Raw genomic sequence first — 17,280 nt, 5'->3', positions numbered from 1 at the left:
CACATACAGGTACTATACGTTGTATTGGATAGTATAGAACTAAAAGCGGTGTCTGTGAAATTTGGGCAACAAGACCAGTTTTCATCAAAAATTTCTATTGTTTACATAACTCCAAATTTTATTCCAAGAATATTGTCATTATGTGAGTATAACTAACTTGTATAAAACATTGTTATTATATTGATAATGCGTATATGCGTATTTTGTATTTTAAAGGGCTGAGTGCCTGTGTCCATTTTTGGACACCCAGTGATGGTACAATGGATAAATATCAAGACACTGTAGAAAACAGGTTTGTAATACTAGTCTGTGTTTGCATCGATTCCTGTATTAAATTTAGTAGTATTATTTTGGTGAAGATCATGGAAGTATATTGTGGTAACAATTGTAGGTAAATGAAAACAACTTTGAGGAATTTTAAATTGGATTAGGGTTCATAGAAAAAAAGTAGGGAAGCAAGGGAGTCCTCTGCTACCTTGAAGTACTCCCAAATCAGTAATTGCTTCTTAGACATGGCTAGCTATGCCAGTAATTATCATCACCTTGTGCATATCCAAGACTACTCCACATGTCAACAGCAGCTAAACTATAGGTAAAGCCAAGCTATCCGTCTGGCGCTGAATCCCAATTAGCATTTCAAATGAGCATTGTAGGGCTTTAAATAAAAGTTATTAATTGCTAGGGCAACTGGCAGACGTTTTATTAGTAAACTTAACTGGGAAATTTGAGCTAGAGCAATGCTAGTAATAGGTTATATAGTTTGTAAACATAAGTTTATTATTATAAAATGTGATTGATGCATGTGTATTTATAAGCCATGCCCAGGCTATTGTGGAATCTATCACTGGTGGATCATCTCTTGATGTATGTAGCTGCTTGTTGAGAGAATACACATGGGTAAATGGTAAAGTATATATCATGTGATCAGTATTGGTCATATCGGTAGCCGCTTAACTGATACTGACATAGGCAAATATTTGCCGATAAACTCTTTACCAATAAGCCAATACCTATTAATCTATTGCTTAGCTCACTCAAAACAAGCACAGTGATTGAGATAACTCTGTAGATTGCAACTAGAAGTGAATCTATATGTCCAAACTGTGTATAACAGCCCCACCCTATGAAATAATCTTTGCTACTTACCGTGTAACTGGCCTTTTAAGAGAAACAACCAAAAAAGCCTTGCATCAAACCCACCTGTTAAAATTGAAATACACTATTCAAACAACGACACATCAAGACAAAATGACAGTCTATTAACACATCAAGATAAAATGACATAGTCTATTAACGTAACACACCCTGGCACCTGCCACCTTTCTAGTGAATTTTCACCAGTTGATGAACAACGTTACTGTTTGGTATGTGCCTGTTGCCTTAAAAGATTCAACCTAATACTAACACTGACAGTGAACCATTGTCAGTTGACCTTGTTCACATTGTATTATTATTTACTTGTCATTCACACATTCCCACACACCCACATGTACACTCAAGCACAATAGCATGATCACAGCATGTCTGAGAGATCTTCCATAAGTGAATTATTTGTTATAATAATCTTTGAAACACCATACGCACATGTAAATATATGGTAATTGTTCAATATATATATATATTCATTCCTTCACTATTTTTGACTAGGTTTCACTACTACGATTGTCTTGTGGTACCAAAGTATTCCCTAACCACTCAGTTTCCCTGGCAGAGAGTTAGTCTACTGGTGGAGTATGAACACACTGTGGATATAACACTACCTAATAATGTACCATCACTGGAACATGTGATGTTGAAATGTGTCAGTCATTCTTTCCCCGGCTTGTCTGGACAAGATGCCAACTCCTTGAACCAAGGTGGTTAATAGCATGTTATATTGTGTATATTGTTTGCATTACACTGTTATAAATGTGGAATATAAGGCAGAATTTGGCAATGAATATATTTTAATAAAGCTGTGTTAATTAAGGTGGCAGTTGGTTTTGGTCTAACAATTGTAGCATGAAATGATTCTTCTTTGCTGATCTGATTAGCTCGTGTATGTTGCAACATGTATATTGTGATGAAGGATGTAGCAACCTTATATGTTATGGCTTATGGCATGTTTGATTAACAGGTGAGATATCAGTTACTAATAAGGAGCAGTACACTTTTATTGGATCAGAAATTTTGACGCAGAATTCTGAACTGCTTCGACTCTTAGAAACAAAGTGAGCTACTTCTTGTGTATAGTTTGACAAATACCAACTATAAAAATGAGAATAATATTACCTATAGGTGCTGTGTGTTTATTGTGCAGTAGTGTGAAGTACTGGCAACAGATATCAAGATCATTTATCTTGATTACAATCTCTGCACATTTAACATGCTTATTTGTTACTGTGATTTCCATCATTGTCAACAGGAAATAATAGCCAATGATTTGCTCCATAGTAACAGGTTATGTGGATGATGCTAGGGCTGCACCGATTCTAGTATCGGTATCGGGCCAATATTGCTGTTTTCATGAAGTATCGGAATCGGCCATTACATTGTTGCAGATACCGATTCTTATCATGTGCTCAGAGAATAAAATAATGTTCGTTTACCTACTTGCTTATTTTACTAGCACAGTGGATGCCCCAAAGCATCAAGTGTATCACTAATAGCAAACTACTAGCAAAATCACTGTGATCTATGTTGAAACCTACGTGTGAAAACGCTTTACTGAGAAAATGATTGATATACTCTAATAGAACAGTCAATAACTCTAATAGAGCAATCAGGTAGAAGTGACTGTTTCAGTATTTGTGTTTTTGTAAGCACCATTATGATATTATCTACACTTCTCCAGAAGAATACTGGAATATCCACCGGTTTGCATTTCAGTGACTTCTTTCTTCGTGAATCTTGATTGGCTACTTCATTATAAACATGAACCATACTGAAAACGTGTACAAGAATACCATAAAATGCACTATATAATAAATGTGTGCACTGTGAAGTAGCTACTTGGTATCAGTACTTGTACTTGCAGATACTTCCCAGCTAAGTACTTGGTATTTGAAGTATCGATAAAAAGTGGAATCGGTGCAGCCCTAGATGATGCCCCAAGTTTTCATATCCTGTATCACTTAGAAAATTCTCATGGCAAATATAGATAGTAGATGTTGTGTAGCTTGAGCCAATATGACATCACGGGTGCAAACTAGATAGGTTATATTCGGTTGCATATGCTCTAATGCTCATAATAATGTACATACATGTTATCCTACAGGCAAAACATCACAGTGTTGGAAAGACAATACAGTATCATTATACCTCCTATGAAGAGTAGATGTTGCATAGCCACTGCTGATGTAATAATTGATACACGCTCTGGAATACTACTACGTCATATTAGTGAATTGGAGGAATCATCAGGCCTCAAGGAGATTGTCAATCTTATCTACATTTTGTGTAAACAGTATGAGTTGTTGTGGATAATATTATATTGTACATCAGATGATGGGTAAGTTATAACATGCACAAGGAAAAATTGGGAATTGTAAGTTTGATTAGGGATCATAGAAAAAGTAGTGAAACAAGGGAGGTTGTCTACAACTGCAGATATACTGGTGGACATTTCATCCCTAGCTACATACTTCAGTCTGTAGCAATGACTAAATTAGAACTTAAATGTCCTTCACCTTGTTTGTTTGTTTGTTTGTTTTATTTTTTTTCTTAAACAAGGCATGCCCACAGCCAGCCAAAGACTGGATGCCTAGTTTACTGACATTGTTTTCCAAAAAAACGTGTGTATGTTTGTTTTTATATATGTTTGTCTTTCTGTTTTTATATTTTTGTTTGTCTTTCTACACCCTCTTGAGCAAAATGGCTTATGCTAAAAGAAGCTTGTATGTGAGAAATGAAGGCTGCACCAACCTTTGAGGCAGTATATTTGTGCCAGCTTGAAAAACAAGCAAAGCAAGTTCCTGAAGGCATTAATCATGTTATGAAAGCCTTTCACAACAGGTATATGGGCTAAACAGCTGAAAAGCAGCGTATTTGGCTTTGCAAGCTACCAGAAATAGCAAAAAAATCCATACTTGTGCAATAATAATGAAGGGTAGCCTTGTCTCTACAATTCATATGAGATAACATGATAGACACTTAGAAAACGGTTGAAAAATAGTTCTGTGTGTAATATGTGGTTTAAAGTACTTTGTTTGGTTTATGCTTCCTTAGCAGTGCATAGCAACGTAGTACCATTACCAGTTCAGCTTGTCACAAATGAGGAACAGTATGAGAAGCATCTCTGCAAGCAATCTAGTACTACAGAAACTATGGACAATAACCATGAGCTAAGCTAACAGTTATTAAGCCACAGGGAAGCCATAATGCACTACCATGAATTAACACCTTGCGCTGTCAGCAAAAAGTAATAGGACACAAAGGAGGACAAAAGTAACTCTACAAAGCATACATTGTACATACTGCAGTATGCTGTCAGGCTGAAGCAATGTATTAACAGTAAAAAATTTAAGCCTGTATCCTTAGCTGTTATTAATTTACACTTGTCTGAAGATGTTAGTGAATAATTTAGTCAGCATAAATTCCACTAAATAAGAATTTTGTAGCAAGCATTTTGGGTCACACTGAAGGTACTTTTGGGTTTCTTGTCAAATGCACCATGTAACTCATCTGGTTTCTGATCAATATTTTTTAGTGAGAATGTGCGAACCTCCAAGATCCCTAATATACACGGTATGATATTGAAGTCAGAGAAAAAAATGTTGTGGTCTTCTTACACTTTCACTATGATGTAATACAGCCAAATACTCCGAGACCACTGGCCGAATTGCTGAATCGCATCATACTAAATGTCCAATACACAGAACTACTTAGTAACCATGTCTAATTACTCGCTATTAACTAAGGAGGTCGACTAGCTATGTTGTTTTTGTTTAATGAAGTTTAATCAGTTAAAGTTAATTTAGCGACTGTACACAATGGGGTTTTCTTTGATGGTGTCTGGTGGTAGTGGGTTAGGTGTGAGGCACTAGCGGGAACAGCTATATCACCAACATTCGTGACCAAGGGAAGAAAGGGGTGGCAATAATTAGAAATGGGGTGGTCATTAGCTGGAGAATGATTGTTACGCATGCGTTGGACGAAAGGTGCTTAGAAAAGTGTCAAAAGGTATGGCAAGTCTGTTTGTTGCGAGGGTTGAGTCGATCCTAGCCTATGATGCTGCCATAACGCGAGAGAATGGAAAGTGTGCTGAATCAGACTGACCCGTCCAGCAATGCTTGCCCTGCATACCTTACCAAAACAACCACCATCTGTTGACGGTGGCAACTAACAGCAAGGAGCTACATTAAAATTAATGAAGTTTAACCAGTTAAACTAAGTTAGTTAATTTAGCAACTGTATACAATGGGGTTATTTTGATGGTGCGATACTGACCTGATTGATGGTAGTGCGCTAAGTGTGAGGCACTAGTGGGAACATGCATTCGTAATCAAGGTATCACCAACATTCCTAATCAAGGACGGAAAGGGGGTAATATAATTAGAAATGGGGTGATCATTAACTGGAGAATAATTGTTGCACATGCATTGCGGACAATGTACAATCATTACAGGTAACTTAAAGTTAATAGGCTAAGGGCCTTTTAGTCTGTCCATATCCAATTTGATGCCAATATAATTATCTAAATTGTTCTTAAACTTATTTAAACTATCTGATGCAATCACATATAGGGGAAGGGAATTCCACTGATTTACAATTCGGTTAGTAAAGAAATGTAATCTTGGGTTGATCCTGGAGTGGTCCTTAAATATTTTCTGATGATGTCCTCTAGTAATACTAGCTGTCAACAATGGTGAAGAATGGGTCTGGTTAAACTCTATATAAATGGTTAACTATTTTTTATACATCTATAAAATTGCCTCTTTGTCTTCTACAATATAAAGAAAGAAAGTAGTCAAGGTGTTGTAATCTTGTCTCATATGGTAGTTGTGCTAATTCTGGAACTAACTTAGTAGCTCTCTGCTGTATCCGTTCTAGTTTGTCGGTGTTTTGTGCTTAAAATGGGTTCCAAATTGGGACACAATATTCTAGGTGTCGGTGAACGTATGTCTTATATACATGTAGTATCAAGAATGATTCTTTAGTCAAGTGGGTAAACGTTCTCTTTATTAATCCAAGGGATTGCATAGCTTTAGCTGATGCTTTGTCACATTGTAATGTGAAGTTTGGCTTAGATGTTATCCACACTCCCAGGTCCTTTTCTGATGATGCTATACTAAGTTTAGTATTTGTTCTTTCGTCATTCATGTAGTATTCATAAGGTGAGGCATTATTTCCGTACTTTAAGTGCTTACATTTAACAACATTGAAAATGCAATAACCATTCTGTTTCCCAATCACAGAGTTTGTCCAGATCATTCTGAAGAGATAATGCATCACCAAGACTTGTTATCTGCTTATAGATCTTTATATCGATGGCAAACATTTTGATCTTAGATTCTACTAAGTCAGGGGTATCATTTACATATAAAATAAACAATAGAGGTCCAAGCACTGAACCTTCAGGAACACTGCCGTCAACAGGGCACCACTTAGATGTTTTGCCATTCACAACAACTCTTTGGTGTCGGCTACACAGAAAACTACTAATCCAATTTAAACAATCATTTGTTATACTATAATTCCTTAATTTGATTAACAACCTTTGATGGGCAACACTGTCAAAGGCTTTTTTAAAGTCAAGAAATACTACATCACTGTCATAATCTAGGTCAATAGATGTTGTCCAATCTTCAAATGTTTCGAGTAGGTTGGTGAAACAGGATTTCCGGTAAGTGAATCCATGTTGTTGGATGGAAAGAATGTTTTTGCCAGATAAAAAATCAATTGTTTGGTCTCGAATGATTGACTCTAATACTTTACAAGCTTGAGAAGTTAGATTGATTGGGTGATAGTTGTTAGGTAAATTTCTTTCCCATTTTTGAAAACGAGAGTTACATTTGCCAGTTTCCAATCCTCGGGAAGTTGTCCTGACTGCAATGACTGGTTGTAAATTGAACAAAGGGGCTTACATAAGTGTCCACCAAAAGAAGCAGGTTTGTATGGATGTATCTCATCAGGGCCTTGGGCTTTGGTGGTGTTGAGTTTTGGTAGTTTATGATATACCAGTTCTTCAGTAACGACAAAATTAGGGATGTATTCATCGACTCTCCTAGAAAAATTGGGGAGTTCCTGCAGATCTTCATGAATAAAAACTGACTTAAAAAAGGAGGCTAGAGCTTCTGCAAATTCTTCATTTGTTGTAGTTGTTGACCCATCAGGATTTTTAAGCGTACCAATAGAATGTTTTACCTTTTGCTTTTGCCTAATATATTTATGCAGCTGTTTTGGATTAGATTTAAGTTTAGATATAATAGATGATTCATGATGGCTTTGCGAATAACTTGTTTAGTCTTGTTTCTCTGTAACTGATAACTGTGAAGGTCATTATGTGACTTGGTACTAAGGTATTGTGTAAAGACTGCTTGTTTTTTTCTTAATTTCTTTATGAATACTCTTCTTGAGCCATGGTGGTTTATTGCTTGACTTAGTAGGCTGAAGGGGAACAAATTTACTTTGTGCATCCAATATGATGTTCTTGAAAGTAAGTCAATTATCATTAACATTGTCACTAGATAGAACATTTGCCCAGTCGATGTCAGTAAGGAACTCATTCATCACTGGTATATTAGTCTGGTGATAATTCCATTTCTTCCTTACAGGATTGACATTGGTTGCATCAAGATAGCAGATAACATTTTGCAACAAAATTTCGTGGTCACTACTATCTAGGGGAGATAAGTGGTTGATAATGCTATCTTCTATCATTTCTGGGTCTGATGTAAATACAAGATCTAGTAAGGAAGAATTCTGGCCATGGTTGGTTTGGTGACGTGTTGAGTTAAAAATCCATCCTCACATGCAGTTCAAAAGCTGGCTGTTAGTGACTGGTCACCTTCGAGAGATGCCCAGTTTATATTAGGGAAATTGAAATCTCCCATTAGCAAGCAATGAGAATATCCAACATACTCGGAAATCTTTGGAATGAGGTTGATTTAGTTTAGAACTGTTTTCAAAATTAGAGTTTGGTGAGTGATAAACAACACCTACAATCATCTGGTCATTGTTTCTCAATTGGATGGTACACCATACAGCTTCATTTATATTTGAGTCGTTAAGTGGGGTACATGATACAGACTGTAATGAGTTGTGAACATACAACAGAACACCACCACCAGTAGTGTTACACCTGTCACATCTATACAAAACATAGTCATGTAAACATATAATAGACTCATTATACCATGATTCAGTTATAGCAATTATCTTGGGTCCAAGGGAGTTCACCAGACTTGTAAATTCATCCATTTTATTCACAATACTTTGCAGTAGACAAGGGAATTTAAAAGCAACATTATATAGTGAATTATCAGGTAAGGTTTGAGTAATTTTACGGTTAAAACTATTATCAGTGCATGAGGGGGATCTAGTCCCTAGCTCCTCTGCACTATCTTTCTGTTTTTTTATTTTGTATAACTTCCCATCCTTATTCATATCTTTGAGTTTCATGCGTAATTGGTGGTTTTCCTCTCTTTCTGCAGGGTTAGGTCAGGTGTTATGTAAATTTTATGATATACAGTAGCCTTTGCCCGCAAGTAGTTAAAAATGTCAGTGGTGTGCTTTATATCTTCACTCTTTCGGGTTTCCCCGTGATCAGAATTTGATTCTGCAAGATTATGGATTATCAAATGAGCTGTTTATTCTCTATCTCTCTTCATTCATCGCAGTAAAAACCGTGTCTGGGACCAGCAAGTGGTTTAGCAGAATTAGTTTCAGGAGTTCTAAGCATTTCATGACACTTGGAAAGTTAAAGCATTAGTTCTTCCTTAATTTCATGCACAACAACTGACAGTTTATTTTCAAGTTGACTTTGCTTTTCAGGTAAGCTATCCATCAATTTTTGCAGTGGATGATTATCCTTGTCACCAAAATACTCAAGGGCCTCATCTAAGTTTGGAGCACAAGTGGTACAGAGGAACACTAGCCTTATGCTTGACTTAGCAAGATTAGTACACTCTTCGATATTTATTTTGGCACACTCACTGTTTCCCATGAACTGCACCACTGACACTGTATGCTACACTCATCATCTTTATCCTTAACTATAGCATTGCAAACACCACATATATGTCACCTCCCTGATGTTTCTTCGATCGATTGGCTTCTGGCAACACAAAGCTTGCTTATTTCTTGCGCTTGATAGCTCCACCAGCCATCACAATGATGATGATTCCAAAAGATGCACACCGCTATGTCGAAACGGAAAGGCAAACAACACCAACGTGATAAAAACGGGAACAAACCTTTACAGGTACCGTTAATAGAGGGAGCCACGGTACCACAGCTGGAAGATTTGGTTGATTTGTAGTTGCTAGTGACTGGCTTGAATTTCGCTACCATCAGCACATGATCGCTTTAGTACGTAGAAAAGTGTCAAAAGGTATGATAAGGCTGTTTTTCCCTCCCTAACTCCCTCCCTTTGGTACTGGAAATTAAAAAACACTCAATAGCAAAGTGGTCTGGACGCAGGACTAGCTTAGAACCCAACAAAATAGATTATTTGAAGTTTAGCCTGGAATTTCTCAATTCAGATTTCTAATGGGGGTGTGGAGGAATAAGTGCACCGCAGGAAGTCTCAGTTGGGAGACTTAGGTAATTCCACTTCCCTAATTATCCATCCAGAGATTAGCTCAGGGTGTGAAAGTGCAGGTGTTTCACCTAGGGGCCTGTTGAAATTCTTGTGGCTTCCACAGAATACTAGAACCCCCAAGAATTCCTACCTCCAAGCCATCTTAGTAAAACATGCAGTATTAAGTAGGGTTTAGAAAAGGGTGTTCTGAACATTATAAGACTTATAAGAGAATCTGTGAAACCCTACAACTGACTCACAACAGGATCAGACTGACGGCTTATGGTTCTAACAGCAAGGAGCATTAGCACAACAGTAACCGCAACAAAGTTATTAAACAAACTTTGGTAAAAACCAGCTCGAAAAAATCAACATTATATTCACAAATGTGTATTGCACTCCAAAGAACTATTCTACAGTTTACTTACAGTGCGATCCCTGGTTTCTTCATGATTTGTTCCATTTTTTCAGTTACGTATGTGTATCTACACTTGTGACCACCATGCCACCATAGATAATGTATGTTACATGGATTGGAAACGCCCGTATTATTTACATAGTGACGTCATGGGCTATCCTTGTTTCGCTGCACGTAAACTTTATGGCCTCGACAGGAGGAAGATTTCGCTGTACCTGTAACCAGCAAATTAGTGTTTGTTGTTTACAGCTGGGTTAGTTACCACCTACACTAATTGGAGGCTGGACTGGGTAGGGACGTTGGAGAGCAGTAAACAATAGCGTAAGAAAATTTAGGTTCAAAGGTGAAATATGGGGTTTCAAAATGGTTGTGCAAATTTCCTGAAGAAACAGAAAGTGTAGCATTGTTTCTTTGCAGCTGTTTACACCACTTGTAGCAGGCAGAGTGTAATAGGCTAGCTAGATATTCACTGCTTCGCTGTATATTTCCACTACTTCGATAAAACTTCAGAAAACAGGCACTACTTTGTTCTATTGTTTAGCTCAAGCTGAGCAGTACTGTAGCTTAAAATTTATTTCAATGTATCATACATTTCTTTGGTTGTGTAAATGCAGTGACGAGAAGTTGGCAAATAGTACTGCTGTTGAATTATTAGCTGGTGCGTACCTGCCATTGTCACCTGTCGCATCGCAAACAATATTTCTCCCAGTACCCACAGACACGCTGTGTTCTTGTTCAGTACACAACGCAACACAATAAACAATGTAAAAGGAATGTCCACGCCTACGAACTGGCCTTCAAACAAGCCAGAGAAAGCCAAACAGCCACTCAACAAGTTTCCCAATGTATTGGCGCACCGTAACTAGGATAGGAAAATAATTTAACTGGCGTTTCCAATCCAGTAGGAACGCATACATTATCTATGATGCCACGTCTGGGATAAAGCAGCTGACTATCGATCCTGTCTCCATCAATGTATAGTAGTTATCAACTCCAAGAATGATTTATTTTGCCTATTATGAAAGGTTACACTTTATGCTATTACACACGTACATAACAAATGTGTGCTAGTCCAGGAAGGATTCAGTTATCCCAGAAACAGGACCTCTATAAGTGTGTCCATTTCAGTACTAACGCATCTTGCTATGAAACACATTTTACAAGTTATAGTGAGGCTAAAGTTTATTCTAAGAGTGAGTTATGATGCCATGCCACCGCCATATGGTGGCAATGGTGGTTAATCAGTTAAAGAATTACATGAAAAGAACATAACGGTTGTGATACATGTTTGTGGCTTGTTTAGTACTCAAATAATAACTGTAACAAGCTCTTAAATGGTTCTCTGAATTAATGGCACAATGGAAAAATCTCCATAATACATAATAAGGGTGAAGATGTTAGTCCCAACAGCCATGTTTTTTTAATTCTTATATATTTTGATATCGCAGTTATCAAAGACTGCCATGGTATGATAACCAGTTATGTTTATTTATCACAATAAACAGTAGTACCGCTACATTGCCAAACACTACAAGCCACATTGCCATTATTTTAACACTTATAGCTTGCTTGCATGTTTCTACGATCGTTCGAGAAAGAGATGCTGTCATCTTGACCTATAACTTTATCGTGTGACCTCATATATCTTTCACTACATAATCACATGCTTAGTTGATTAGCTTGTAGCACAAAGGATGAAAGAGAATTATGGCCACTTATATAAAGAAGTGTGATCTTTATTTATGTTCGACTGTTTTACAAGTGATTGTTAATCTTCTCAGTGATTTTGCAGTTTCCACAATGTTATTATGCATTACAAACATTCATTTAGCTTCAAAGGATTGAGCACACTTAGTGTGCACACCGAATAATGAGTTAAAACAAGCAGACAATAAATAGTAAGCTTGTTGATTTTAGCTGCTGAATAAATGATACTGTAACAGTGGATCCTTACTAATCCAAACACTAAAGTCTTGGTTGACTGTATACCTGCACCATCAGAAGGGTAGACTTGGGAGCCAAGCAACTTACCACATGTACAATAGACTGATTTAGTATTGGGTATACGTAGTCACTACTCCAAGTCCTTAAACTGTAAAAATAAGCAGGGTTTTCAGTTAGTATTAGCTATTGGTTGGACACTACATGCATACTTTCTTAGTAAACTTAATAGACTTGAAATGGAATGCAAGACTCCGCTGGCTGGGTTTGTGATATGCTGTTACATTGTATTTTAACACCACATGAGAGGTTCATCATCAAAGGAAAGGTTACTTTATGCAGTACTTCTTACAGCATGTATCCATGTGAGCATCTGTGAACTCTGTCCTTCAAATTAACCATTCACACAAGATGACAATTGCATCATTATTACTTTGGAAAATGATAGAAAAGAAAGTAAAAAATATTTGGTCTATCTTGTCTGTAGAAAAAGCTGGTATTGACGTAGTTACATCAGAGAGCTGCAAATGGTTATCACCAGCTAAAAATATTATGGTAAGCTGGACGTATTACTTTAAAATTGCTCAGCTAAAATCTGTGACATCAACTTCAGCAATCCCAATTGGCATTACAGATTCTCATGGAAAGTCATTATTGTCGGTCAAGCCAAGACAGTCCCTTCCTGAAGATGAAGTCAAAGTATTGTTAGACTAAACCAGCAGTTCTGTCCACAAGCCTATGAACTCTTTAAGATAACTAAGCCAGATGCTAAAGAATTTGCTCCCAATGTATGTGATTCCAAGCTGCCTCGACCCCTATCCAGTTTATATTCACCAGAAGGTTTACCTCTGAACTACCTCTTTCTTTAGTGAGACTTCATGTTGAAATGATTATTGGGCTTTGAAACAAAACTATACTATTCTACAAGGTGTATTATCCACCAGCTTCATTATATGGAAGGCTCTCTACTTCAGACAAGATGAGCTGTGCTGTGGTAAACTTGTGACCTTCTGTTGTGCCACAAGACTACTATTATTTTTCTTTTTGGCTTTCAGCTTTGCACAACCTGGGACAGTACCATTTTCTTTTGAGTTTTTCTTGGATTCTAAGGCATTCACAGTGAAACCACTGCTTCATTGTCATTCGTCTAAAAGAGAATCCCCATCTGTGTAACAAACGCAACATTAACTACAAGCATGACATTGTAAAATATAAAATCAACACCTTGTAGCTTCAGTGGAAACTTGCATACTTCTGGGTAGCATAGGCTCTGTCTGAGATGGCATAGCACAGTCGGTTTGAATGAAAGACTTTATCAGAGAGACAGTGATTCTTTAAAGGAACCTCAAAGACTGTCCTCTGGAATTATGCATATAACTCATCTATATGAAGCATAACTACATTACTATAAGTATGTACATTGATAGTTTGGAACACTGTCTCACTTTCTACAGCTCTCTGCTCGAAACCAGCTTGAACAAACCTTCAAAAACATACCATTCATGTATTCCTACAATATATATGGCAAACAGCTGTAATATCACAATGCAAGTAAATAGACATGCCTATATAAAACTTCAACAATTGGGTATTTTTCTTAAGCACTTTCTCAGATATTGTCTGCATATCAAGCTGTTCTTGCAACTGTGTTATCTTGTCTTTAGGGTTAAATATTTTCAACTGCATTCCTTGGATTTTCCAAATTTATAACACCGTTTACAGTACGTGTAGCACAAGTCAGTTTGACTAACAGCTTTGATACACGTGATTGTTGTGATGTTTGTAACATTATCTTAAATCCTATCTAAATTTATGCCCAATATATCTGTCTGACATGCACCATCTATCATCTTTGTGCAGACTGACTGGATTGGCTGTTCATGTGGTGTTCCTGCAGATGGTTGTTCCTGCAGATGGTTGTTCCTGCACTGCATGTATCTCAGATGGTAATTGTTCATGTAATGTCTGCACAGGAATACCTTAAGTTAAAAAAGTAGCTAGCTACACTAGCAAAGAAACTAATAAACTCAGAGGCGGTTTTAGGGGGTTTCTGGAAAAAACCCAGAAATCCCCTCTGAAATAGAGCGCGCCCCTATGATTCGTCTGGGTGATAATAATTAGAAAGAGTTATACATATTGTATTAATTTTATGACTATTTCTATTGGCAAAACTTCATACTTTTTTGCCTTTGAAATCACCTCACAGCATTCAAAAGTAGGTGGTGACCTTCTTTTTTTTATTTGGTCTTCCACTTACAGCTAGGCTAAAGTTGCAATTCCAGAGAACCTGAAACCCCTTCTGAAAATTTCTAGATCCGTCCTTGAAACTCATTTTCATTTGAAATGGTCTGCTATTGTACAGTAACAGAAGTCTGACATTCTGCCTATGTTGTAGCACACTGTTTCTTGCTCAAGGTTTTGAAAAGTGTTGAAAATAAATAGTCTTGTTATATATAAAGATTACACCATTTTTTACTGTTGTAGAAAATTTGCTATGTTTCCTGCATGCTTATTATATTATTGTTTTATATCACTTCAGTTATCCATATGCTGGTGATGTTACTATCAACATATCACGTCTACATGCATCCCTTGCTCACTTTGACATAATGACTGATGAGTTTCAAGCCAAAGTTGTACATGTGGGCTCTATGGTTGATGTTGCAGACATAATCAGAAGTATTGGGGAACAGGCTCACCGGACTGATATGGTTAATATTAGAACTTGTTAGACATATATTATGTTTTTTTGATACTTGCAGGTTTGGGGTTCTACCGGTTGGGGTAATCGTTCTTGGTTGTGTACCGATATTAGTAAGGTGAGAGTATGCCTAGGTGGACCCCAAATGTATAGAAACTGTATTATTTTTTACTCGTATGAAAGTCACACTTGAATAAATGTCTCAATTATAAGCCGGGGGACTTTTCCTGCATAAATGTCTCAAATGTATGTATGGTTAACTAAGTTCTCTATGCTCACTGTTACAGTAATGGCATTCAAATTTGATTAAATACCAGGCATCATCACTTGGACTTGTCCAAAAGCTTTTAGCATGAGGCAATCCAGTAAGGTTTTTATTTAAGGTCTTTAAGGTGGCGCTAAAGTAATAACATGAAGCCATACAGTGCCCATTCATCAAAATTAAAATTAATCCATGCACTTAACAGGCTATTTCAGGGTGATGGAGAACTTCACTTGAGAATCATGCAGTCTACTTCTAAAGGGTTTGTAAGATAGTCTGTAAAGTTGCAGTTAACCATACCAATTTTCATGGAGCCACCCGTTTAATTTTGTATCTCTTAAACTCTGAAATTACAAGCCAATTTTAAAAATAACTCTCCTAAGACACAACCTAGTGTAGACTGACAGGTTAATAGAGCTGATTCTTTCAAATTTTTGTATCGCTTCACTTTGTTTTATAGTTTCCATGTGTTTTTTTTTTGTTTTCACGTATGACCACAAACAGCTGACCCATTAGCCTTGTAAGGCTTTACATAATTACTTCAGCGCTACCTTAATTCTTACCTTGGAATTTCTGATTTGGTACATGCCTGTACCCTTGATTTCTTGGGTTTGACATGTGTGTATGTCTGCAAGAGATTTAAAGCTAAAGAGTCTATTTTTAGATAACTTCATTCAGATTATTGTTTTGAGAACAATAACATAGAATTTGTCTTACTCTAGCATGAAGCATTTCTACTAAGCTTCTGTAGTGTCAACTCCTTCAGGTACCACAATGGTCTGTGTAATCTCTCCAGTATTTGTGTTCATGCTATGCATGTCTTTTTGTGACAGTGCTCAAGTAATGCTAGCTGTGTGTTCCTTACAACAACTACTGACAATGTCACTCTCTCAATTAACTGCTACCATCCCATGGGTACCAGCCAAAGTTTTGAAAGTCAGTGAGTTCATTTTGTTAGAATGCATTTTTTATTGTATTTTCCTTTTCCATTAGAACTTCCACAGTGTTGCTCATTTCTGTAAAACTACTGATAACTCTTTCACAGAATGTAGTAATGCAGAACCAGGAGCAGCTGTTACTACTGATACAGATGATGATGATTTAGTCCGTGATTCTCTTAGTGAAGCTGAAGCGTATTCTTCACCTAATCACCATCAACAATCACCACTTCTTCAGTATACATTTACAAGTACAACAGGAATGTCCCCAGTACTTAGTGATGCAGACAACAGAACGGGTCATACTAAACCAACAGGCAGCCAAAACAGATGGCATAATGATGCTGACTTGTTTCAGTCATTTGATCATCATCAAAATGTTATTAGAGGAAACATGGTATCTAGAAGTGCATCAAGAGCCAAGACTCCATTGAAAGCTGTAGATGTTGACATAAGCAATACAAGTTATTCCTTGCAGACAAATGACAGGACTATGGTTAGAAACCCTAAAACTGTCAGTGATTATGAGAGCCATGATCAATACAAGGAATATGCTAGTAGTAATCTGCCAGGAATTATGAGACAGACGGCAGGAAATTCCAATGTTGTATCCCTTTTTGGGTATTATGGTAGGCAACAGGTATGCTTGTACTGTGCATAGACACTTTACAGAGTTAGCATGTTCATTCAAGCCGTTGTTTATGTGAATTCTGCAATGCTGGTGTTAGCATGTTTGTTTACCTTTTAGAAGACTGTACACAAAAGTGATCAGGTATCAGCTGACAACAGAGTGGTTTGTTCTACTGATAGAGGTGTGTATGTTTGTTTTTTTTAGTTTTGACTAGTATGTCAAGAGTATGTGTACTGTAGATGCGTTCATCTTCTCTCCAAACTTGTGAAAAAGATTTTCAAGAACAAGCCTTCGTACGGATTACTTTCAATCTTATTGTGCTATTGCTTGTGAATACTTTTACTTACATTGTGTGAAATAACAGTATCTGTTATTTTATTTCTGCTGCATATAGCTACACATTTCCTGGCATAGAGTTAGGGTGATAGTCAAAATTGGAGATATGGAATGAGAAAAAGCTTTTAAACAAAATTTTGATTACTTTTAGCCTAGATAGGTGAAGTATTATAAATTGAATGCTGTAGATCTGTGTGTAGATTAATTTGACATTTCTGCGGTGGTTTTGCGTTCAGGCTGTTTCTGTTATACAGTGAAACCTGTGTACTAAGGTTGTTCCCAACTATACCTGCATGAGGAACATCTTCATCTGTAGGATGGTTCTTGCAATT

The 17,280-nt window shown here is 37.0% G+C and overlaps 1 protein-coding gene across 2 annotated transcripts in view; it reads left to right on the top strand.

Annotated features, from left to right (window-relative positions):
* Nucleotides 1–16,990, top strand: part of LOC136256229 (uncharacterized) — an 89,272-nt gene extending 72,282 nt beyond the window's left edge. For both annotated transcript variants that reach the window (XM_066049164.1, XM_066049163.1), the window contains exons 19-29: nucleotides 217–292; nucleotides 1,648–1,856; nucleotides 2,117–2,210; nucleotides 3,257–3,490; nucleotides 14,620–14,791; nucleotides 14,843–14,899; nucleotides 15,766–15,809; nucleotides 15,877–15,979; nucleotides 16,037–16,621; nucleotides 16,730–16,793; nucleotides 16,852–16,990. In XM_066049164.1, the coding sequence (XP_065905236.1) occupies nucleotides 217–292; nucleotides 1,648–1,856; nucleotides 2,117–2,210; nucleotides 3,257–3,490; nucleotides 14,620–14,791; nucleotides 14,843–14,899; nucleotides 15,766–15,809; nucleotides 15,877–15,979; nucleotides 16,037–16,621; nucleotides 16,730–16,793; nucleotides 16,852–16,880 (1,667 nt within the window). In that variant the 3' untranslated portion in view covers nucleotides 16,881–16,990. The remainder of the gene's footprint in view (nucleotides 1–216; nucleotides 293–1,647; nucleotides 1,857–2,116; nucleotides 2,211–3,256; nucleotides 3,491–14,619; nucleotides 14,792–14,842; nucleotides 14,900–15,765; nucleotides 15,810–15,876; nucleotides 15,980–16,036; nucleotides 16,622–16,729; nucleotides 16,794–16,851) is intronic.
* Nucleotides 16,991–17,280: the final 290 nt, after the last annotated feature.

Source organism: Dysidea avara, chromosome 5 (genome assembly GCF_963678975.1).
Source record: "Dysidea avara chromosome 5, odDysAvar1.4, whole genome shotgun sequence".
Lineage (NCBI taxonomy): Eukaryota > Metazoa > Porifera > Demospongiae > Dictyoceratida > Dysideidae > Dysidea > Dysidea avara.
The sequence above is the reverse complement of the archived record's forward strand: the minus strand, read 5'-3'. Positions and strand labels throughout refer to the sequence as shown.